We start from the raw sequence: 22,246 nt of genomic DNA on the forward strand, positions 1-22,246 counted from the left end.
AACAACAATAAGAACTAATAAAAGATAAGAATATGAACATAAAGTAAATGGCTTATTAGAATAGAATAAACATTTTAGCATAAGTATATTACAGGAAGGCACAAGCTATAGTCCAATAGTACATATTTAAGAGACAGATCAAGGTATTTCCAGTGCATATATTTATACAGTATATCACAGACAAGGAAGGTGTCTAGTAGTAGCTATTAGTACACCCTTATCACCCATATTACCACTACTCGTTAACTATAACACAGACATGAAAAGGTGTGCAGTGGCGGTAGCAATGAGGTCAAAGAGTGGATCTAACCCCTGACCTATGACCTGTGACCTCTCTCCCCCAGGGCATCCCAGAGCAGTGGGCACGCCTCCTTCAGACCTCCAACATCACCAAGCTGGAGCAGAAGAAGAACCCTCAGGCCGTGCTGGACGTGCTCAAGTTCTACGACTCCAAAGAGACGGTCAACAACCAGAAATACATGAGTTTCACTTCCGGAGGTGAGAACACACAAACACACAATGCCCAGATCATCTCGCTGTCTTACGTTTTCTGAAGAAAATAATCAAATGTGCTACTGAGCAAAAGCTTTGACTATTTATTGGAGAGTCTACATGCGGATCTGTCAGCGTGTTGTCACTGTTAGAGAATTGGACGTCGGGCAATGATTCCTTTCTCTTTCAGACAAATCCGCACATGGATACATAGCAGTCAACACTCTGGTAAGTGCTCACCCATTTCAAACATGTTCCTTTCCTCTCAACAACTAATTAGCCCACATTTATGGAAGGAGAAACAAATATGAGCATGCACGCGTTGTAGTATTCTGTCCTCAGACGTAGAGTGCTGTGGAGCTTTTGTAAGGACTGTAAGTGAAGACTGTCTATTATCATTACCCTGACCTCACACGACTGTCTATTATCATTACCCTGACCTCACACGGCTGTCTATTATCATTACCCTGACCTCACACGACTGTCTATTATCATTACCCTGACCTCACACGACTGTCTATTATCATTACCCTGACCTCACACGACTGTCTCAGAGTCTAAACGTCCCTTTGGAAATCAGCCTAATGACTCTCTCTGGGCTGCCACAATGGCTCAGTTTATTTTAATAATGAACCGTTTTGTCATATTTCATATATTTTGAAAACCGTTGTCCCTATAGGCCATTGAACAGGTAGTTGTGTACAGGTAACTGTCTACACAGGTGATGGAACCAATCTCCTCACTGTATGATAGCTAGACTGGTAAGTTCTAGTCGGAACTAGAAGCACAGGCATTTCGCTACACTCGCATTAACATCTGCGAACCCGTGTGTATGTGACCAATACAATTTGATTTGATTTGATTTGGGGGGGAAAAGTTGCTTTACCCCTGGCTTGGGTGTGAGGAGTCTGAGCACGGAGGCCCTTTTCTCAATGATGGTTTTGTTATGTCTGGAGAAGGCTGTTGTTCCCAGGCAGTGGTGCCGGCCTGTTGACTCCCAGCCCTCTGAGGGTCCTGACGAAGTGTTGATAGAGCAGGTCCGTAAGGAGCCGGTTCCTGAGCCTGGCAGTGGGTACCACGCCTCTCAATCGCTCAGCCCTCTGAAATATGTAATAACACGGTGGTGTTAAGTTACAGTCCCGAAGCGAAAGGTTCTGCCACTAATATCACTGTAGTGATCACCTTGGCATCTCCACTCCCCAAAACATGATTTGTGTCTCTTCACCCGTGAAAATCTCTCCTCAGTATGTGAGGATCCATTCATCTGTGTTAGATGTTGATGATGTCATTTATTCCCCATCACTCCGTAGCGGTCCCCTGCCCTCTGCCCTCTCCCGTCCCGCTGTAGTCCAGTCCTTTGCTCTGTAATGTTGTGTGGGTCTTTGTTCAGTAAATCCTCCCATTTTCAACCTTCACATTCAGAACCGACTGCTGTCGTCTGGGCCTCCTGTCAGCCATAGAACCTGCAGCGCATTATTTGACAAGGTAACTCCTCCATATTACTTTCTACATACCTCTACATTGGCTATACTCTAAATGGAACCATTTTGAACTCTTAATGTTGTTGATGCTAGATTTGCCCAATTATCCAGGCTCCATTGGATGAAAATGAACAGGACTTACCAATGAACATGACTTGCCATCCGCAAATGTTTGAGATTTTAGAGACATCGTCGTTCTCTATATTTAACTTGAATCTGGCTACATTTCGTAATGTAATGGATGCATCTCTATTTCACCACTTGGCTGTAAGCATTTCCATTAACCAATTCCAAATGGCCCATCCTTTAACTGCAGGGGCTGTGAGGCGCATGCCTGAGAGGGCTGTGATGATACTCACATTCCTGCACGTCTGATCCCATGTGCACCAGGTAGCCAATATGTGCCTGCTTTAATAGTCCATCGGCTGTTTGGATCTGGCCGCATGGCCCAGTAAAAACCTGCTAGCCTAGCGCTACTTACCATTAGCCAGCTAGCCTCTCATCTCCTCTGCCCGCCTTCAGCTCTATCTGTTCTGTCTCTCGGGCTCTTCTCAGAACACTGACCCTTCTTATCCCCCCCCCCATGGCAGGGCTTAAACCAGACCACCTTCCACTGCCAAACAAAGGACTTCTGGCTTGCCACTATTACATAGCCTGCAGCTAGTCACCACTGCTGCTATGCTGTGCTGCTTTGGCTGTTCTTTGCCATCTTACATTGCATACTCAGGCTAGAGATGGATGAAATCTATCCCACCTTACAGAACAGGTTCACCCAGATGATGGTGTTTATGATGGCGTACAGTACAGAGGGGAGAGACATGAGAAATCATTTACAGAGGAGCAAATAGGGATAGGGAGGGGCCTTTGCATGGCTCTTTCACCACCATCATAGTTGGTATTGTGGCCTACCGTACTGTAAGACTGGATGATGTTTTTAATGGCTCCTGGTTGGAGTTGGAGTGTTGGGTCAGGGGTTGTTTTGCATGTTTGGTTCTCCAGGTCCAACTGTATGCTGTATTATGCAGTTCTATGAGCTGACGCGGAAATACATCACGACAGAGTTTATCGGGGCGGCAGGGTAGCCTAGTGGTTAGAGCGTTGGACTAGTAACCAGAAGGTTGCAAGTTCAAATCCCCGAGCTGACAAGGTACAAATCTGTCGTTCTGCCCCTGAACAGGCAGTTAACCCACTGTTCCTAGGCCGTCATTGAAAATAAGAGTTTGTTCTTAACTGACTTGCCTAGTAAAATAAAATAAAAACTCCCTGTTAGCCTTGTTGTAGCATGTTTTCTAATTTGAACTGTTCTTAACTCTCGTTTTAACTCTGTTTTTAACTCTCATTTTAACTCTGCTTTTGCTGTAAAATGATTCACTCTCAAACCTCACCCTCTACAACCCCCCCCCCCCCCCCCCCCCCCAACCCCCAACCCCACCCAAATCCCATCCATGCCATACCCTACTCTCTTGTCTTTTCTCTTTCTGGTACATACCTCAGCCCATAAGCCATTCTAGTAGCTATCCTCTCCAGGTTTAAGCAAGCTGATCATGTCGAATAACTGCATTCCTAATTACACATGTCAAATCCATTACAATCTTTCTTTTTTACCCCATCCTAGTTCACAGCCGAGCACCCTGTTGTAATAGAAGGTGTTTATTGTGAGCTTGGACATGCTTCATTACATGGACCATTAGGAGTCCCTGGACTAACCATTGACAGTAATGCAGGTGATGCGGTCTGTCCCAGCGGTGTCAGATTGTCACAGTACTACAGACCTCCTCACTGACCCCTTGTTTTACCCCTCAGGGTGCAAAGACATCCACAGAGCCCCCGATAGCGCCCCCTGTGTCAGAGGAGGAGGAGGAGGAGGAGGAAGAAGAGGAGGAGGATGACGATGATGACAATGAGCTTCCGCCCGTCATCGCACCTCGACCTGAGCACACTAAATCTGTGAGTCACACTGAGGTTATGAACGATGACTTAAAACCTTGTTACAGATCTAGACAGACTTACAGTCTTACTATCTCAACAACTCAACTCACTACAGAGCTGTAGAGTGTTCATGTTTCCCTGCTCCTCTCTGACTGTGTCTGTGTCCTGCTCCTCTCTGACTGTGTCTGTGTCCTGCTCCTCTCTGACTGTGTCTGTGTCCTGCTCCTCTCTGACTGTGACTGTGTCCTACTCCTCTCTGACTGTGTCTGTGTCCTACTCCTCTCTGACCGTGACTGTGTCCTACTCCTCTCTGACCGTGACTGTGTCCTACTCCTCTCTGACCATGACTGTGTCCTACTCCTCTCTGACCGTGACTGTGTCCTGCTCCTCTCTGACCGTGACTGTGTCCTACTCCTCTCTGACTGTGTCTGTGTCCTGCTCCTCTCTGACCGTGACTGTGTCCTACTCCTCTCTGACTGTGTCTGTGTCCTGCTCCTCTCTGACTGTGTCTGTGTCCTGCTCCTCTCTGACCGTGTCTGTGTCCTGCTCCTCTCTGACTGTGTCTGTGTCCTACTCCTCTCTGACTGTGACTGTGTCCTACTCCTCTCTGACCGTGACTGTGTCCTACTCCTCTCTGACCGTGACTGTGTCCTACTCCTCTCTGACCGTGACTGTGTCCTACTCCTCTCTGACCATGACTGTGTCCTACTCCTCTCTGACCGTGACTGTGTCCTGCTCCTCTCTGACCGTGACTGTGTCCTACTCCTCTCTGACTGTGTCTGTGTCCTGCTCCTCTCTGACCGTGACTGTGTCCTACTCCTCTCTGACTGTGTCTGTGTCCTGCTCCTCTCTGACTGTGTCTGTGTCCTGCTCCTCTCTGACTGTGTCTGTGTCCTACTCCTCTCTGACTGTGACTGTGTCCTACTCCTCTCTGACCGTGACTGTGTCCTACTCCTCTCTGACCGTGACTGTGTCCTACTCCTCTCTGACCGTGACTGTGTCCTACTCCTCTCTGACCGTGACTGTGTCCTACTCCTCTCTGACCGTGACTGTGTCCTACTCCTCTCTGACCATGACTGTGTCCTACTCCTCTCTGACCGTGACTGTGTCCTACTCCTCTCTGACCATGACTGTGTCCTACTCCTCTCTGACCGTGACTGTGTCCTACTCCTCTCTGACCGTGACTGTGTCCTGCTCCTCTCTGACCGTGACTGTGTCCTACTCCTCTCTGACCGTGACTGTGTCCTACTCCTCTCTGACCGTGACTGTGTCCTGCTCCTCTCTGACCGTGACTGTGTCCTGCTCCTCTCTGACCATGACTGTGTCCTACTCCTCTCTGACCGTGACTGTGTCCTACTCCTCTCTGACCGTGACTGTGTCCTACTCCTCTCTGACCGTGACTGTGTCCTGCTCCTCTCTGACCATGACTGTGTCCTGCTCCTCTCTGACTGTGACTGTGTCCTCCTCCTCTCTGACCGTGACTGTGTCCTGCTCCTCTCTGACCGTGACTGTGTCCTGCTCCTCTCTGACTGTGACTGTGTCCTCCTCCTCTCTGACCGTGACTGTGTCCTACTCCTCTCTGACCGTGACTGTGTCCTACTCCTCTCTGACCGTGACTGTGTCCTGCTCCTCTCTGACCGTGACTGTGTCCTGCTCCTCTCTGACTGTGACTGTGTCCTCCTCCTCTGCGTAAAGATATACACCCGCTCTGTCATCGAGCCCTTGGCGCCTCCCGCCCCTGTGAAGGAGGTCACAACCCCACCGGAGTCCCAGGTCTTGCCAGAGAACACATCCAGCACTCTGTACCGCAACACCGACCGGCAGAAGAAGAAGTCCAAGATGACAGACGAGGAGATTCTGGAGCGACTGAGTATGTTGTCTCTTTGTGGACCTATGGAGCATGGAGAGTCCCATAGAGAGTGTGCTGTAACTGTACTGTGTTGTGTGTCTAGGTCTCCAAACCCATCCTACTGCAGTGATTAGTGTGGGCTGCTCAGTAAGCCAGAGATTACAGCCTTAGGATGGCCAAGCGCCCCTCCGTAGTCTGAGTGCTGCAGTGTCTGCCTGTGTCCCTGTCCAAAAACATCAGCAGTGCTCTACTGAGCAGGCCAACCGTTCAGCATGCAGCAGTGTATTTGGCTGCAGTACGATGCCCCACAGCGGGCCACATCCCTGAGTGGCGTGGGCAGAGGAGTGTGTGTGTGTAATGCAGGGTTGCCTTCTCCATGGTCGTGTGTGTGTGTGTGTGTGTGTCTCAGCCTGACCTAGACCCCCTATTGTCATGCTCTCACAACCTCTACACTCTCCACTAATCACCTCTCTCTGTCCTCACAGGGAGCATTGTGAGTGTGGGGGACCCCAAAAAGAAGTACACACGCTTTGAGAAAATAGGACAAGGGTAAGTCCACCTTCAATCCAAATCCACCAGCTACTTACTTTCTCTTATTGGACCAAAGTAGTCTTTGGTAGTCAGCCCAGCGTCTTTGGTAGTCATCCCGGCTGAGAGAAATAAAGACTGAGTCTCACTCAGAAGTGACCAGAGAAAGAATGAAGGGTCTGAGAGAGAATAGAGAGAAGTAGAGAGGAAATCAGAATTGTATCTAGGCTTGGCTGAGGCCAGATGAGCTCAGCCTGCGCCCTCTCTCTCTCTCCTCTCTCCTCTCTCACTCTCTCTCTCTCTCTCTCTCTCCTTCTCTCTCTTCTTCTCTCTCTCTCTCTCTCTCTCTCTCCTTCTCTCTCTCTCTCTCTCTCCTTCTCTCTCCTTCTCTCTCTCCTTCTCTCTCTCTCCTTCTCTCTCTCCTTCTCTCTCTCCTCTCTCTCTCTCTCTCTCTCTCTCCTTCTCTCTCTCTTCTCTCTCTCTCCTCTCTCTCTCTCTCTCTCTCTCTCTCTCTCTCTCTCTCTCTCTCTCTCTCTCTCTCTCTCTCTCTCTCTCTCTCCTTCTCTCTCTGAGAGAGCTGGAGTTTCGGGTGAGCTTAGCCCTGATATCACCACTCCCTCCACCTCAGTCCTGAACACAACAACAGCAGCTTCCAGCTCCCTCCAGCACTTCAGAGGCACTCTGTTTGTCTGTGTAGCCTCATCTAACACACCCCTAAGGGTTCCCCTGATCAATGTGGGTGGTAATGACAGACAATCTACACACACCGTCTCTAAATTAAAACAGCTGTGCAAAAAGATAAGAACACTACTCTGTGGTTACACACAGATTCCTCTGATTGAATCGACCGGAAAAATGTTATCTAATGATGTGAGCTGTTAACAAACCTGGAGATTGATCACATGAGACTATTCCTGAGGAGTCAATAATTAGTATGGATTGGTTGCACAGCTACATAACAGAGTGTTCGTTACCTGGCCTGCTACATGGTATCAGTGTCTGGGCCAGGGCCTGGGCCTGGGACTGGTCCTGGGCTGGGCCTGGGCAGAGCCTGGAATGGGCCTGCCTCCACGAGAGCTGACTGGACCAAACATGAACACTCTTTCATTATTCATACACTCTCACAACGCAATACACTGGTGTAGCGTGACAGTCTCAGGGATGGAGGGAGGGAGAAGAGGGCAAGGAGAACAGAGTGAGGGAGAGAAGTGGGGAGAGAGAGAGAGATGTGTGACTTGACCCAAGCTCTGACTTGTCACTTGTGAAATCAGTCTTCCACTTCATTCTGTCTAATAATAACTTAATAACATGAACTTTATTTGTATAGCACTTTTCCATGCAGGTAACAAAGTGCTTCACGTCATAAAATAATAATATAAAAGTAGTAACAAAGACAGGAGGAAGGAGACCGAAAGAAGAATCATACATTAAAAGCAGCTTTATAAAGGTTTAAACCTTATGAAGACTTCAGCAGGGATTTAAAGAGGCACTGAATCTGCAAGCCTGATCTCCTCTGGCATACCATTCCAAAGTCTAGGGGCCCTAATGTCAGATGCCTGGTCTCCTTTCCTTTTCAATCTAAACTTTGGAGTGGTCAACAGTGCCCTTGCCAGAGGATCTCAGGCTGTGTCCTGGCTCGTAGGAAGATTAAAGATCAGAGATATAGGATGAGGCTAAACCGAGTCCAGCTTTAAACGTGATTAATAACATTTCATCTATTTTAAAAGTGACTGGTCGCCGGGGCACAGAAGCTAAAATAAGTGTGAGACGGTTACATTTTCTGGTGCAGAACTGCAGCATTTTGAACTAACGGTCGACGATGGAGCGAGTTCTGACTGAGACATGTATACAAAGAGTTACAGTACTCTAGTCGTGATTGGGAAAAAGCATGTAGCTATAACTTTCTCCAGATCAGTGACTGAATGAAAATACTTGACTCTAGTTGTATTTCTTAGAGGATAAAAGCAGGACTGGATGACCTCATTAACATCCAGTTGGAGGTTTAGGTAAAGACGACACCAAGGTCTTTGGCCATACGCTTTACATTGGTAGACAAATAACCAAGGTTATTTACAATCTGGGTTCTAGCAAGGTGGGAGGGGACAAATAAAACAACCTCTGATTTCTTATCACTGAGCTGGAGAAAATTGTCAGACATCCAACATTTGATGTCAGCAAGACCCTTGTGGAGGGTAGCTATGCTAGCTTGGCCGCTGGGTTTGATGAGTAAATAAAGCTATGTGCCATCCGCATAGCAGTGAAACAGAATGTAATGATTGGAGATTTATGTCACCAAGGAGAAGCATGTACAGGGGGGAAAACGATGGGGCCCAGAATTTAACACTGGGGGACACCATAGTGATTTAGCTTCTGGGGATGAGACTGAACCACCCATGCTCGCTGAGAAATGTCTGCCTCATAGATATGACCTTAACCTGTCAAGGTCAATGCTGGAGATTCCCAACCACCTCTCCAGCCAACAAATATGTTATCCAAAAGAACTAGAATGGAGCATTCACCGGCATCGACAGCCCACAGAAAGTCATTGCGGACTGTCAATAAAGCCGTTTCCGTGCTGTGAAGTGAACTGAAATTCCTGTCTGGAATTTTTCAAGTAAGTTGTTCATGCAAATAAGCCACCAATTGCTTGAAAGCAACATCTAAAATCTTGGATTAAAACAAATCAGTTTAGAGATGGGTCTATAATTACTCAGTGAGGAGGGTTCTAGATTGGGCTTTTTAAGGAGAGGTTGGACCAGGGCAGTTTTTTAAATAGGCTGGAATGGAGCCAGAGGTCAGGGAGCTATTTACAATAGACAGAATGTTGGGGCCAACAGTAGGCATAACCTTTTTTTAGTAGTCTAGTAGGGATCATGTCCAAGGGGCAGGAGGAGGTCTACATGTATGCTACAGTATCAAGGAGGGACTCAAAGGATATTTGCTCAAAGGAGCAAAAGGAAGCCGTAGACAGTCTCAGAGTAGTTGCCTCAAGTGCCTCCTGACAGGAAATGGTGTTATGGCGTCGGCTACTGTCATTCTGGGATGAATCTTAAAAACTGTTCGCAGAGGTCAGAGGATGCTGGCATTCTCTGCCTGTGTCTGCCTCATTGCTGAGACTTCAGTGGAAAAAGACAGCTTCTCCCACGTGGCAGAATTGAGTGGGAAAAGTCGCTAAATGCTATCGAAGAATAGCATAACCGAAGAAACTCCCCGAAGGCAGCCTAAAATGTAGCTGAATTTGTCGCTAGCCTCTTTTTGGAGGGGTCTGAAAACTCTCTAAATATAGCGGGAAAAGTCGTTAAATTGACAACACGGATCATTTTTCAAATGAACTCTCAATATGCCAACATTTCATTCAAACAATGCCAATCCACAGCCAAACACTGTCTGTAATCAGTTGATGATAGGACTTAGACAAGTTGTAAATATATCACTAGCCACTTTAAACAATGCTACCTAATATAATGTTTACATACCCTACATTATTCATCTCATATGTATACGTATATACTGTACTCTATATCATCTACTGCATCCTTATGTAATACATGTATCACTAGCCACTTTAACTATGCCACTTTGTTTACATACTCATCTCATATGTATATACTGTACTCGATACCATCTACTGTATCTTGCCTATACTGCTCTGTACCATCACTCATTCATATACCTTTATGTACATAATCTTTATCCCCTTACACTGTGTATAAGACAGTAGTTTTGGAATTGTTAGTTAGATTACTTGTTGGTTATTACTGCATTGTCGGAACTAGAAGCACAAGCATTTCGCTACACTCGCATTAACATCTGCTAACCATGTGTATGTGACAAATAAAATTTGATTTGATTTGTACTGCTATTGTATCAGATAATAGCACTGACAGCTTTTCCAAGAAAACTCAATCTGAGACACTTATGGTCTGTTTAAATATATTTTAGAGGCTATTCATACAAAACATTTGTATAACACCTCTATAAACTGTATTTATAATTATATGACAATATTTTAGGTTGACAATAATTATATTACACGTATTCCACATGCCACATGACTATTTTTCTACATAAGTGAAGTCTGGATTATGCCTCTACCAATTAGACTGGTTTGGATTTCTCCCTGATCAATATGGCTGCCATTTTCACCCCATTATGGAACTTTGAGTGTTTATAACATAGCCCCTCTAGTAATTTAATAGGATCTCTATTGGTTAGACTGCCATGGTGCACTGGTAAAGTCAATGCAGAGGAAACTAGGTTGAAGTTCATGGTGGATAACCAAACATTAAACCAGACCCCTGGCAGGAGACTCAGTCTGTTCCTGGTTATATTCCACCATGGGACTGTGTTATATTCCTTCACCATGGGACTGTGTTATATTCCTTCACCATGGGACTGTGTAATATTCCTTCATCATGGGACTGTGTTTTATATTCCTTCACCATGGGACTGTGTTTTATATTCCTTCACCATGGGACTGTGTTTTATATTCCTTCACCATGGGACTGTGTTATATTCCTTCACCATGGGACTGTGTTATATTCCTTCACCATGGGACTGTGTAATATTCCTTCATCATGGGACTGTGTTTTATATTCCTTCACCATGGGACTGTGTTTTATATTCCTTCACCATGGGACTGTGTTTTATATTCCTTCACCATGGGACTGTGTTATATTCCTTCACCGTGGGACTGTGTTATATTCCTTGATCATGGGACTGTGTTTTATATTCCTTCACCATGGGACTGTGTTTTATATTCCTTCACGATGGGACTGTGTTATATTCCTTCACCATGGGACTATGTTTTATATTCCTTCACCATGGGACTGTTTTATATTCCTTCACCATGGGACTGTGTTATATTCCTTCACCATGGGACTGTGTTATATTCCTTCACCATGGGACTGTGTTTTAAATTCCTTCATCATGGGACTGTGTTTTATATTCCTTCACCATGGGACTGTGTTTTATATTCCTTCACCATGGGACTGTGTTATATTCCTTCACCATGGGACTGTGTTTTATATTCCTTCACCATGGGACTGTGTTATATTCCTTCACCATGGGACTGTGTTATATATTCCTTCACCATGGGACTGTGTTTTAAATTCCTTCATCATGGGACTGTGTTTTATATTCCTTCACCATGGGACTGTGTTTTATATTCCTTCACCATGGGACTGTGTTTTATATTCCTTCACCATGGGACTGTGTTATATTCCTTCACCATGGGACTATGTTTTATATTCCTTCACCATGGGACTGTTTTATATTCCTTCACCATGGGACTGTGTTATATTCCTTCACCATGGGACTGTGTTATATTCCTTCACCATGGGACTGTGTTTTATATTCCTTCACCATGGGACTGTGTTATATATTCCTTCACCATGGGACTGTGTTTTATATTCCTTCACCATGGGACTGTGTTATATAATCCTTCACCATGGGACTGTGTTATATTCCTTCACCATGGGACTGTGTTTTATATTCCTTCACCATGGGACTGTGTTATATATTCCTTCACCATGGGACTGTGTTTTATATTCCTTCACCATGGGACTGTGTTATATTCCTTCACCATGGGACTGTGTTATATTCCTTCACCATGGGACTGTGTAATAGTCCCTTGGAGCTGATTCAGAAATGGAAGCATCGTAAAAACATGGGCAGTGGTTCTGCCCTCCAGCACTCAGAGGTGTAAAATGTCAGGGCAGAGAGAGGGACATTTTTGGATAGAGTTGCAGATTACTGTACCCGGGCCAGGGGTGCCAAACACACAGAGCTTTTATCAGCTTACTGTAATCTTTGTCTGGCTAATTCAAAGGCTGCTCAGGCTACTACAGAGGGAATATCAAATCTGTGATTCCACTGGAGCCTCAATACCCCTGTGGCACAGGGATCAGAATAACACATCATTTATGCACAATACATATACTGTATATGTTACAGAACATACACTTTGCAATGAGTAATAATGTACATGTTAAAAAGTGCACTTTAAATACACTGTACACTTGGCAGAGTAGGTTCACATGCCAGTCTTGAACTGTATGCATTACAGAGTTGGTGAACATCGTAGAGGAAGTGTCCCGATCGTCGTTGTAAGCATACTCAGACCAAAGCGCAGCGTGATATCGGTTCGACATCTTTCTATTATAAGAGCACCGAACAAAAAAACAATAAAGAATACACGACACGTGAAGCTCATGCAGTGCTCAGAGGCAACTACACAAAAACAAGATCCCACAAAACACAGTGGGGAAATGGCTGCCTAAATATGATCCCCAATCAGAGACAACAAATGATCCCCCCCCTGGCCGCAATACCTGACTCTATAGGGGAGGGCCCGGGTGGGCGTCTAGCGTTGGTGGTGGCTCCACGCACTAGGCCTCCAGTGAGTCTTCCCAGTCAGGTGCGTCCTGTGCCTGCTCCCCGCATTTGCCCTGAGGTGTGTGTCACCAGTCCGGTGCCACCTGTGCCGACCACACGCATCAGGCCTCCAGTGCGTCTCCCCAGTCCAGAGCTTCCGGCGACGGTTCCCAGTCCAGAGCTTCCGGCGATGAGTCCCAGTCAAGAGCTTCCGGCGACGTTTCACAGTCCAGAACCTCCAATGACGGTCCACAGTCCGGAACCTCCTGAGACGGTCCACAGTCCGGAACCTCCTGAGACGGTCCACAGTCCGGAATCTCCTGAGACGGTCCACAGTCCGGAACCTCCTGAGACGGTCCACAGTCCGGAACCTCCTGAGACGGTCCACAGTCCGGAACCTCCTGAGACGGTCCACAGTCCGGAACCTCCTGAGACGGTCCACAGTCCGGAACCTCCTGAGACGGTCCACAGTCCGGAACCTCCTGAGACGGTCCACGGTCCGGAACTTCCAGTTCCAGGACAGGAGCCTTCCTCTGCGCCGATGCCCAGTCCGAGCACGGCGTCCAGTCCAGCTTCAAGGCAATAGCCCTCCTCTGCACCGATGCCCAGTCCAAACACGGCATCCAGTCCAGCTCCATGGCAGGAGTCTTCCTTTACACTGACGTCCAGGCCAGGGCCGGTGTCCAGTCTCGCTCCAATGCAGGAGCCTCCCTCGGCGTCTAGGTCCAGGCCAGGCACAGTGTTCAGCCTGGGTCCATGGCTGGATCCGCAGGATGAGCGGGTTCTTCGGCCCGCACCAGAGCCGCCACCAAAGATGGTGGATCCGCGAGCTTAGCGGGTTCTTCTCCCCGCACCAGAGCCGCCCCCCGATGCTAGCGGATCCACGGGATGAGAGGGTTCTTTGTCCTGCACCAGAGCTGCCACCGACACTAGACACCCCCCCCCCTAACCCTCCCTTTTGGTTTCAGGTTTTGCGGCCGAAGTCCGCACCTTTGGGGGGAGGGGGGTACCGGCATGTTAGCACTCCTTAGTCTTTATTGTTTTGTTGTGTGGTTCACTTATTTCTAGTAAAAGATGTGGAACCCAGATCACGCTGCACGTTGGTTCGAGTATGATTCCAACGATCGTGACACCAAGGTTATTATAGTAAACTAAGTTCAAGAAAAAACTATTTAGTGAACTGAAATAAAATAATGAACAAACTCAAATCAAATGTTATTGGTCACATACACATATTTAGCAGATGTTATTGCGCGTGTAGCAAAATGCTTGTGTTCCTAGCTCCAACAGTGCAGTACAAATACTGCTATACTGAAACTATTATAATTTTGTTTCTCCAAAACAATAGAAAATAAAATGAAAACCAATGTGAATTATGAATTAAGACCTAGCTTGGGCATCACTTTCACTCGCTATCACTAGCTAATGGGAAAAAATGACTATGTATCAAACTTGATTTTTCTTACATGTCCTACTAAAGTTACCCCTAGAGTTGATTGACACACCCAGTTAGCATAGAACAAAAATCCCCATCAAAGTCCATCTGTTTAAGCCAATGTTGGCCTTCAGCATCTGCGGTGGAAGGTAGCAAAGTTACAGCAGTGTCTGTCAGACCAGGAAACATCCCGAAAATCGCTCTTCTCACGAAAACGTCTGCAGAATCTGAACGGTTTGGGCTAGAAACAAATATAACCTAACCTGAGCTCTCAAGAACCCAATGCCATACAGCCATAGGGTTATCCTTTGAACTGGTAATAATCAATGCAATACAGTTTTGGAAATTTCAGAAATTCTATACTGAGCAAAAACAACATGCAATAATATCAACCATTTTTTATTGAGTTTACAGTTCATCTAAGGACATCAGACAATTGAAATAAATTCAGTAGGCCCTAATCTATGGATTTAACATGAGTGGGAATACAGATATGCATCTATTGGTCACAGATACCTTTAAAACAAAAGGTATGGGCGTGGATCAGAAAACCAGTCAGTATCTGGTGTGACCACCATTTTCCTCATGCAACGTGACACATCTACTTCGCATAGAGTTGATCAGGCTATCGCTTGTGGAATGTTTTCCCAGTCCTCTTCAGCATCTAGCCGCTTGAGAGCACCCTTACCTGCCGATCTATAAATTATGTCTCCGTAATCTAGCATGGGTAGGATGGTTATCTGAATCAGGGTTAGTTTGGTAGCTGGGGTGAAAGAGGAGCGATTACGATAGAAGAAACCAAGTCTAGATCTTCAGCCTGCAGCTTTGGTATGTGCTGAGAGAAGGACAGTGCGCCGTCTAGCCATACTCCCAAGTACTTGTATGAGGTGACTATACAAGTATGAGGTAGTAATAACACCTGTGGGAGGAGGGGCATTCTTCTTACCAAACCAGTAGTCCTTTGTTTTGGAGGTGTTCAGAACAAGGTTAAGGGTAGAGAAAGATTGTTGGACACAATGAAAGCTTTGTTGTAGAGCATTTAACACAAAATACAGGGAGGGGCCAGCTGAGTATAAGACTGTATCATCTGCATATAAATGAATGAGAGAGCTTCCTACTGCCTGAGCTATGTTGTTGATGTAAATTGAGAAGAGCGTGGTGCCTAGGATCGAGCCTTGGGGTACTCCCTTGGTGACAGGCAGTGGCTGAGACAGCAGATTTTCTGACTTTATACACTGCACTCTTTGAAAGAGGTAGTTAGCAAATATAAACAAATATAAACTTGCAAATCAGGTCTGAAAACATACTGAAATTAAACTGAATTCTAAATAAAAATCCCCCCAAATTATAGAAATAAAAAACTATAATAACCTTGCTTCACACACACTTCACATGCAACTCAGATCCACCACTCATAGCAGAATGAGCTCTTGACATTATCCACATATGCAAGTGGTATAATGTGTACATTATATACTGTAGGGACATAACCCCTGCAAGACATTTATAGAAATCAAAGAGGAAAGGTAACTTTATTGACAGGTTTATGACTTGTATTAGTTATTACTGACCCAAAGCATTAGTGTTGCCTTTTCAATGGCCAATCATCAATGCTGCCCTCTGGTGGTAAAATGAAATGGTACCTGATCTATGGAAAAAAGCAATTGAACTGCTTCCATTCAAAGACATTGTGTAACAGTTTTCTTTAAGATGATTGTGTTAATAAAACAATAAGGAAGTGTCCTCCAGGTGCTGGAGAGTTAACTCTAATATTATGGAGATACCGTGGAGGGACATGTTTTGGATGGATAGCTTGTGTGCACCATGATCTGTTCTATCTCCTTGCATGAGGACTTGTTTCTATGTGGAACTAATGCATTGTTCTCTTGTTTCCTCAGGGCATCTGGCACTGTATACACAGCCATTGACATTGCTACTGGCCAGGAGGTAAACTAACTTAACTACCGCAGTCCCTTCAGAAAAACATCCACATCTTACGTGTCTGTCTGTCACCCTGGTTAGCCATCTCTTCTGGCTAATCACAGTAGCTGTGTAGTCTGCCGGAAGAGCACCGAAAGCACCGTCTAATGTCTCGTCTGTGGTTGTGCCTCTGTTAGGTGGCCATCAAGCAGATGAACCTCCAGCAGCAGCCCAAGAAGGAGCTCATCATCAATGAGATCCTGGTGATGAGGGAAAACAAAAACCCCAACATAGTCAACTACCTGGACAGGTGACCTTCATAGCCATGGTTACTGATGGGGAAAACCGCAAGTATAGCAGATACTGTAAATATGACCATTTCGTGCACTACTATACTTGAAGGTAGACTCAGCGAAATGGCATTGACCACGAGCAGCACCATAGCTATTGGGATGAGCGATATTCAAGACCTCACTCTCACACAGTCACACACATTATCTGCGCATGTGCGCACGGGTTCGTCCACACGCGGTTAGAGCGCGGTAGCCAGGGCACCAACACAGAGGAGAGGTTAAGCTTCAAGCTCCAGTGCTCTTAGTTGATACGGACATTGACCCACTTTGCTGTTTACTTTCTGGATCCTACCTTTAACCTCTCTGTCCTCCTCTGTCTGCAGTTACCTGGTAGGGGATGAGCTGTGGGTAGTGATGGAGTACCTGGCTGGAGGCTCACTGACTGATGTCGTGACTGAGACCTGCATGGACGAGGGCCAGATCGCTGCAGTCTGCAGAGAGGTAAGAGACCAGCCCACAAATACCCCTAGTGACTTGAGCTGAGCCCCTTCTGACCACTAGCCTAGGCATTTCCTCTGATCCAGATGTGTGTCTGTGTCCCCACTCTCTACAGTGTCTGCAGGCTCTGGACTTTCTGCACTCCAACCAGGTGATCCACAGAGACATCAAGAGTGACAACATCCTGCTGGGCATGGACGGCTCGGTCAAGCTCAGTAAGTCATCTCACTAGTAAGGGACAGGCAGAAGGGACCAGGGTGGAATGATAGTCAATTGGATGTTGCGGTAGAGGGTCGTGTGGGGAGAGGTGGGGTTGAAGAAGCCGTGTCTGACATGTTCCTCTCTCCCTGAAGCCGACTTCGGGTTCTGTGCCCAGATCACCCCAGAGCAGAACAAGCGCAGCACCATGGTGGGCACGCCCTACTGGATGGCACCCGAGGTGGTGACCCGCAAGGCCTACGGGCCCAAGGTGGACATCTGGTCCCTGGGTATCATGGCCATAGAGATGGTGGAGGGTGAACCTCCCTACCTGAATGAGAACCCTCTCAGAGTAAGACACATTATCTACAGTTCACACACATCCAGGGATATACTGGAGCTATTTGATCAGTAAGGGCCAATAACTGATTGGCCCTCTCCACCCCTCTTTCCCATCCCCTCAGGCGCTGTACCTTATCGCCACCAATGGGACTCCAGAGCTCCAGAACCCTGAGCGATTGACCTCTGTGTTCAGAGACTTCCTCAACCGTTGCCTGGAGATGGACGTGGACCGCAGAGGCTCAGCCAAGGAGCTCCTCCAGGTACTGACCACCATGTTAACCCCAACCTGACCACACTGACCACTAACATAACCCAAACCTTAACCTGACCACTCTAACATAACCCAAACTCGAGCACACTGACCAGTCTACCCCTACATTACTAACATACTGCTCTAACCTTGAATCACAGTCTGTAGAGCTTTCTCCTCATTACTGTTCTTCGCTTGTGTTCTTTGCAGCATTCGTTCTTGAAGTTAGCCAAGCCCCTGTCCAGCCTGAGCCCCCTGATTGTTGCAGCCAAGGAAGCCATCAAGAACAGCAGCCGCTAGGAGGCGCTGTGTGTCCACACACAGAGCTGGACCCTGCTCCATGGGGTTGTGAGACAGGCAGCACAGGGATAAACAGTAACCAACCCCTCTGCTGCCTCATACAGAGGATGGACAGCTGGCCTACAGGGCCTCTCAGCGGCCGAGATGCTGCTACTTCCTGCCTCCTCTTTTAGTCCGCCAGCATTCTGTACATGTGGAGCAGTCCATCGGTACTGTGTGTGTGTGTGTGTGTGTGTGTGTGTGTGTGTGTGTGTGTGTGTGTGTGTAAGGGTGTGTGTGTGTCCTGTGAGGGGAGTAGATGCTCCTTAACAAAAACACAAAAAAAGAGAAAATACAAAGAAAAAAACTTGTGCTCCTTTTCAAGAGGGAGAGATCCAGGAAGCACTGAGAGCTTGTGATTCCTTCCCTTTCCCTTTCCTTCCCTTTCTGTCCAGCGATCACCTCGGTTCCCTTTTCTTCTAGGTCTTTCCAATAAGGCCTCTCCTGTATTGAACATTTTACATGAGAGACAGACTCTGGGACTCGGGAACCGACATATGCCTGCATGACTTTGGCTCTGTGTAACCAACTTGCAACCTGCTCATCCTCTGCAGGTGTGTGTGTGTGTGTGTGTGTGTGTGTGTGTGTGTGTGTGTGTGTGTGTGTGTGTGTGTGTTTTGCAAGCCATTTGGCTTACTCCAGGACATAGCTGTAATTCTTTGGATACCCTAAACTTCCTAGATGTTCAGAGATCTGACATAGAGAATGGCTGGGCCAAGGCTGTAGTGGAGGCTTGATTCAATCACTACTGCCTCTCGGATGGGCCACAGTGTGTTCACGTTTCCAAAGTCAAAAGCTTTGAAAACATTTTCCAATTCTTCAAGTTCAAGTATGAAACCCATGTTATGGACTTACTACCTGTAGTTAGTTCAAATCGATTTAGTAAATGAATTCATTTGTAATTGTTTGTCCAGAGTCAATTTCCAATCAGAACGTCTGAGACGCGTGGTCCGTTAGAAAGATTCTGAAGGTGTCACAATCTATTGCAGGACACTAGACTGGACAGACTAGACTGGACAGGACAAACTGGACAGGACAGACTAGACTGGACAGACTAGACTGGACAGACTAGACTGGACAGACTAGACTGGACAGATTAGACAGGACAGACTAGACTGGACAGACTAGACTGGACAGACTAGACAGGACAGACTAGACAGGACAGACTAGACTGGACAGACTAGACTGGACAGACTAGACAGGACAGACTAGACAGGACAGATTAGACTGGACAGACTAGACTGTATTAGTGTCTATGTGGGGATAGCCTGCCAACAAAAATGAGCTTGAAAATATTTTTCAGTTTGCCAATGTTACCATTTGTTTCACATCAGTGAGCCTTACTTTTGCTTTAACCTCTGATCTGTGAATTTACCTAAATGTATCTGAAGCAGAAGCCATTTGTTCAAATGAGCACAATCCCTGAGTTAGTGCACATGTTCATCTGTCTGTCTGTCTGTCTGTCTGTCTGTCTGTCGGTCGGTCTCTCTCTCTCTGTCTTTGTCCATCCATGAGGAGTGTATATATAGTTTTTTAAATGGGATGCCGTTCTTTAGCTTCCTCAGCGTGAGTTAAGACTCATTACTCCAGTGTCTTGTCGCAGCTAAACTTTCCTAAGTACTGTGTGAGTTTAGTTGTATCTGTTTCTGTGAGTTTTTGCTGTGTGGCCATAGATTGGTGGGTGTTAGTAAATCATTTGTCCATGAAAATGTTTTTGGATTGATGACTGAGTGCCATTGTATAATTGTAACCTGTCTTACGGACCATTGAAAACAAGAGGATCACATTCCCCTTCACTCTGCCATTCCTACCATCCCATAGCAGAGGCTACTGGACAAGTACTCTGAAAAGCTCTCTCCCTACATAAATATAGACTGTTTCTTGATTCTTAAAAGCTTACTTATAACCATCCCTGTGACATTCTCTGCCTGTTTCATAGTAGCCACAGTTTCCCGTAGGACTGTACTGAAGTCCAGACCTGGGACAGAGAGAGTAGGAGACAGGATAGACACTTGTCCTCGTGTTGTGTCTATATCCCTGGTAGATTGTGTGTGTGTGTGTGTGTGTGTGTGTGTGTGTGTGTGTGTGTGTGTGTGTGTGTGTGTGTGTGTGTGTGTGTGTGTGTGTGTGTGTGTGTGTGTGTGTGTGTGTGTGTGTGTGTGTGTGTGTGTGTGTGTGTGTGTGTGTGTGTGTGTGTGTGTGTGTGTGTGTGTGTGTGTGTGTGTGTGTGTGTGTGTGTGTGTATGAATGGGAGTGTATGTATGAGTGGCTGTGTGTACACGTGTGTGTGTGAGCACGTGTGTGTGTTTGTAAGCGAGAGAGCTACCTCAGCGCTAGATGCCACTCCTGTTGTCCACCTTAACTCAGACGGTGAGGTGCAGGGTAGCTGCTCACTCGTACCACCACTGTAGGCTATACGTACTGTAGAAATGCAGGAGAGCCAATGCAAGGAGGACATGGCCGATTTCATGCATGGGAAGCTACACATGTTAATTCATTTTCCAAGTAGGCTAACATTGTTAGAATATGTGTGTATGTATGTAAATAAGATGGAAAAAATGCAATGACAATATTCAGGTTGCTCTATAGTAGGCCTATGTATTTGTAAATGGTTTGCACCCTGGAAATTGAACATGAAAATAAACATTGTCTAAACACTCCTGGATGGAACAATCCTGCTTGGGCTGTGTCAGACAGTACTTCACCTGGACACAGAGCCATTGGAAGCAGTCCTGTCTGTCTCCAGCACGCCCATGGAGCCTGTCTGTCTGTCCGGAGCACGACTGCTGAGTGTGCCTGTGGCTGAGAGTATCAGGGACCTCACAGAGACGATCTGCCCTGTGACCTTTGGTCTCACCTATATACCTGAACTATGAGCACAAAGATGAACTCTGGGACAGCTAGCGGCCCCCCGGCCTGCCCCACCCCGCCCCGCCCCGCCGGTCCGCTCCTCTTCTGCGGTCGCTCCTGTACATTCCTCTCTTTTGAATGTGTAAACCTGTACACGTGGTGTGAAAATTCCTCTATAAATGTGTATCAAGAGAATGGAACAAAGACAAAAAAGCGTTTCTTTTTAAAATATTCCTATTATTATTCTACTATTATTATCATGTGGGTGTGTTAACCACTGATCTGTCTGGTAAACCTCAGCAGCCCCCATCTTTGGAAACAGACAGATAAGGAAAAGCGACAGGGGAAAACTAAGGTTTCGGATAAGCTATTTTTAATTGTGGTTAAAGCTATAGACTTTTTTAAATTATGAATTGTGCATGGCTGTGTCTTGAGTGTAAAACAACAAAATACTGCAGTTTGGGAACTGGACTGAAATAAAATAAAAAAATAAAACATCATTGTAAATGAACTTTTTGAATAGATGTACTTTGACCTTTTAGTAGGGATTACCTGGCAAATCATTTTGAGCAAGGGGAGTACGGTAGTTTAGACACATGCAGTATACTCTTTAGACATTTCAAGTTGCTCAGTGAAAGGATACAAATTGATGACCATAGTCCAAAACTTACACTGTAGATACTGTACATTCAGGTTATTCAAGACTCTACAACATTGTGTAGCAAAAACAACAATATCAAAAGAGGCACATACATTTGTATATGATAACAAACATGTTATTAAAATGTATATGTTGCATCATTTTGTATACAGATGCAACATGTGTATCACTTCAATTAGCTAGTTCATGTTTCATAGTGTATGGTTTAGTATAAAATAATTGCATTTTGTCTTGCTTCATGCTGACTTTTTCACATTCATTCACCTTTCAAAAAGGCATAACTTGTCTCTTTACAAAACACAAAGTAATGCAACAGTAAGAAAAACTGTACTCCGGAAGGCTAGAAGGTTCTTCTTGGTCAATGACCATGCCCGTCCTTAAAATAATTGATAGTCATTCTGACAACCAAAATGATGTCTTGTAGTGATAAGCTCCTGTCCAAAGTCTCCTTCTGACGTTGTTATTGCAAGGAAGAGGTGACAGAGTCTTGTATACATTGTCAATGTGACCCAGGTAGTAGTCAGCTGATCCAGGTCACATCTCTGTGAGCTCGGTGCAGGTGACGATGCGGAGGGTGATGGAGCCAGGCATCTCGTCGGCCATGGCTCTGCCTCTTTTCCTTAGCTGGAGCCTCTGGGGTTTGGTGGAGTCTTTTAACGAGCCTGTCAGAACCACCTGGCCCAGGAACTGGTCCTTCACAGCGTTACTATTCCACACCTGGGGAGGAGGACAAGTAGGGAGGGGTAGACCAGGTAAGACCAAAGCATGAAAACTACACTAACACTAAGGACATCAAATGTACCAAT

General features: G+C 46.1%; 2 protein-coding genes across 3 annotated transcripts in view; one reads left to right on the forward strand and one right to left on the reverse strand.

Moving 5' to 3' along the window:
- Positions 1-21,279, forward strand: part of LOC109873276 (serine/threonine-protein kinase PAK 3) — a 53,181-nt gene extending 31,902 nt beyond the window's left edge. Inside the window, exons 4-16 of the mRNA XM_020464914.2 lie at positions 345-498; positions 683-720; positions 1,915-1,977; positions 3,777-3,920; positions 5,598-5,772; positions 6,237-6,300; positions 15,988-16,036; positions 16,207-16,319; positions 16,686-16,803; positions 16,916-17,015; positions 17,154-17,350; positions 17,463-17,600; positions 17,801-21,279. Of these exons, the coding sequence (XP_020320503.2) occupies positions 345-498; positions 683-720; positions 1,915-1,977; positions 3,777-3,920; positions 5,598-5,772; positions 6,237-6,300; positions 15,988-16,036; positions 16,207-16,319; positions 16,686-16,803; positions 16,916-17,015; positions 17,154-17,350; positions 17,463-17,600; positions 17,801-17,890 (1,443 nt within the window). The 3' untranslated portion in view covers positions 17,891-21,279. The remainder of the gene's footprint in view (positions 1-344; positions 499-682; positions 721-1,914; positions 1,978-3,776; positions 3,921-5,597; positions 5,773-6,236; positions 6,301-15,987; positions 16,037-16,206; positions 16,320-16,685; positions 16,804-16,915; positions 17,016-17,153; positions 17,351-17,462; positions 17,601-17,800) is intronic.
- Positions 21,136-22,246, reverse strand: part of LOC109873441 (calpain-5-like) — a 42,456-nt gene continuing 41,345 nt past the window's right edge. Inside the window, exon 12 of one of the 2 annotated variants that reach the window (XM_020465090.2) lies at positions 21,136-22,157. In XM_020465090.2, the coding sequence (XP_020320679.1) occupies positions 21,975-22,157 (183 nt within the window). In that variant the 3' untranslated portion in view covers positions 21,136-21,974. The remainder of the gene's footprint in view (positions 22,158-22,246) is intronic. The other variant, XM_020465089.2, reaches the window with a different exon arrangement.

The sequence above is a fragment of the Oncorhynchus kisutch genome, linkage group LG28, assembly GCF_002021735.2.
Source record: "Oncorhynchus kisutch isolate 150728-3 linkage group LG28, Okis_V2, whole genome shotgun sequence".
Classification (NCBI taxonomy): domain Eukaryota; kingdom Metazoa; phylum Chordata; class Actinopteri; order Salmoniformes; family Salmonidae; genus Oncorhynchus; species Oncorhynchus kisutch.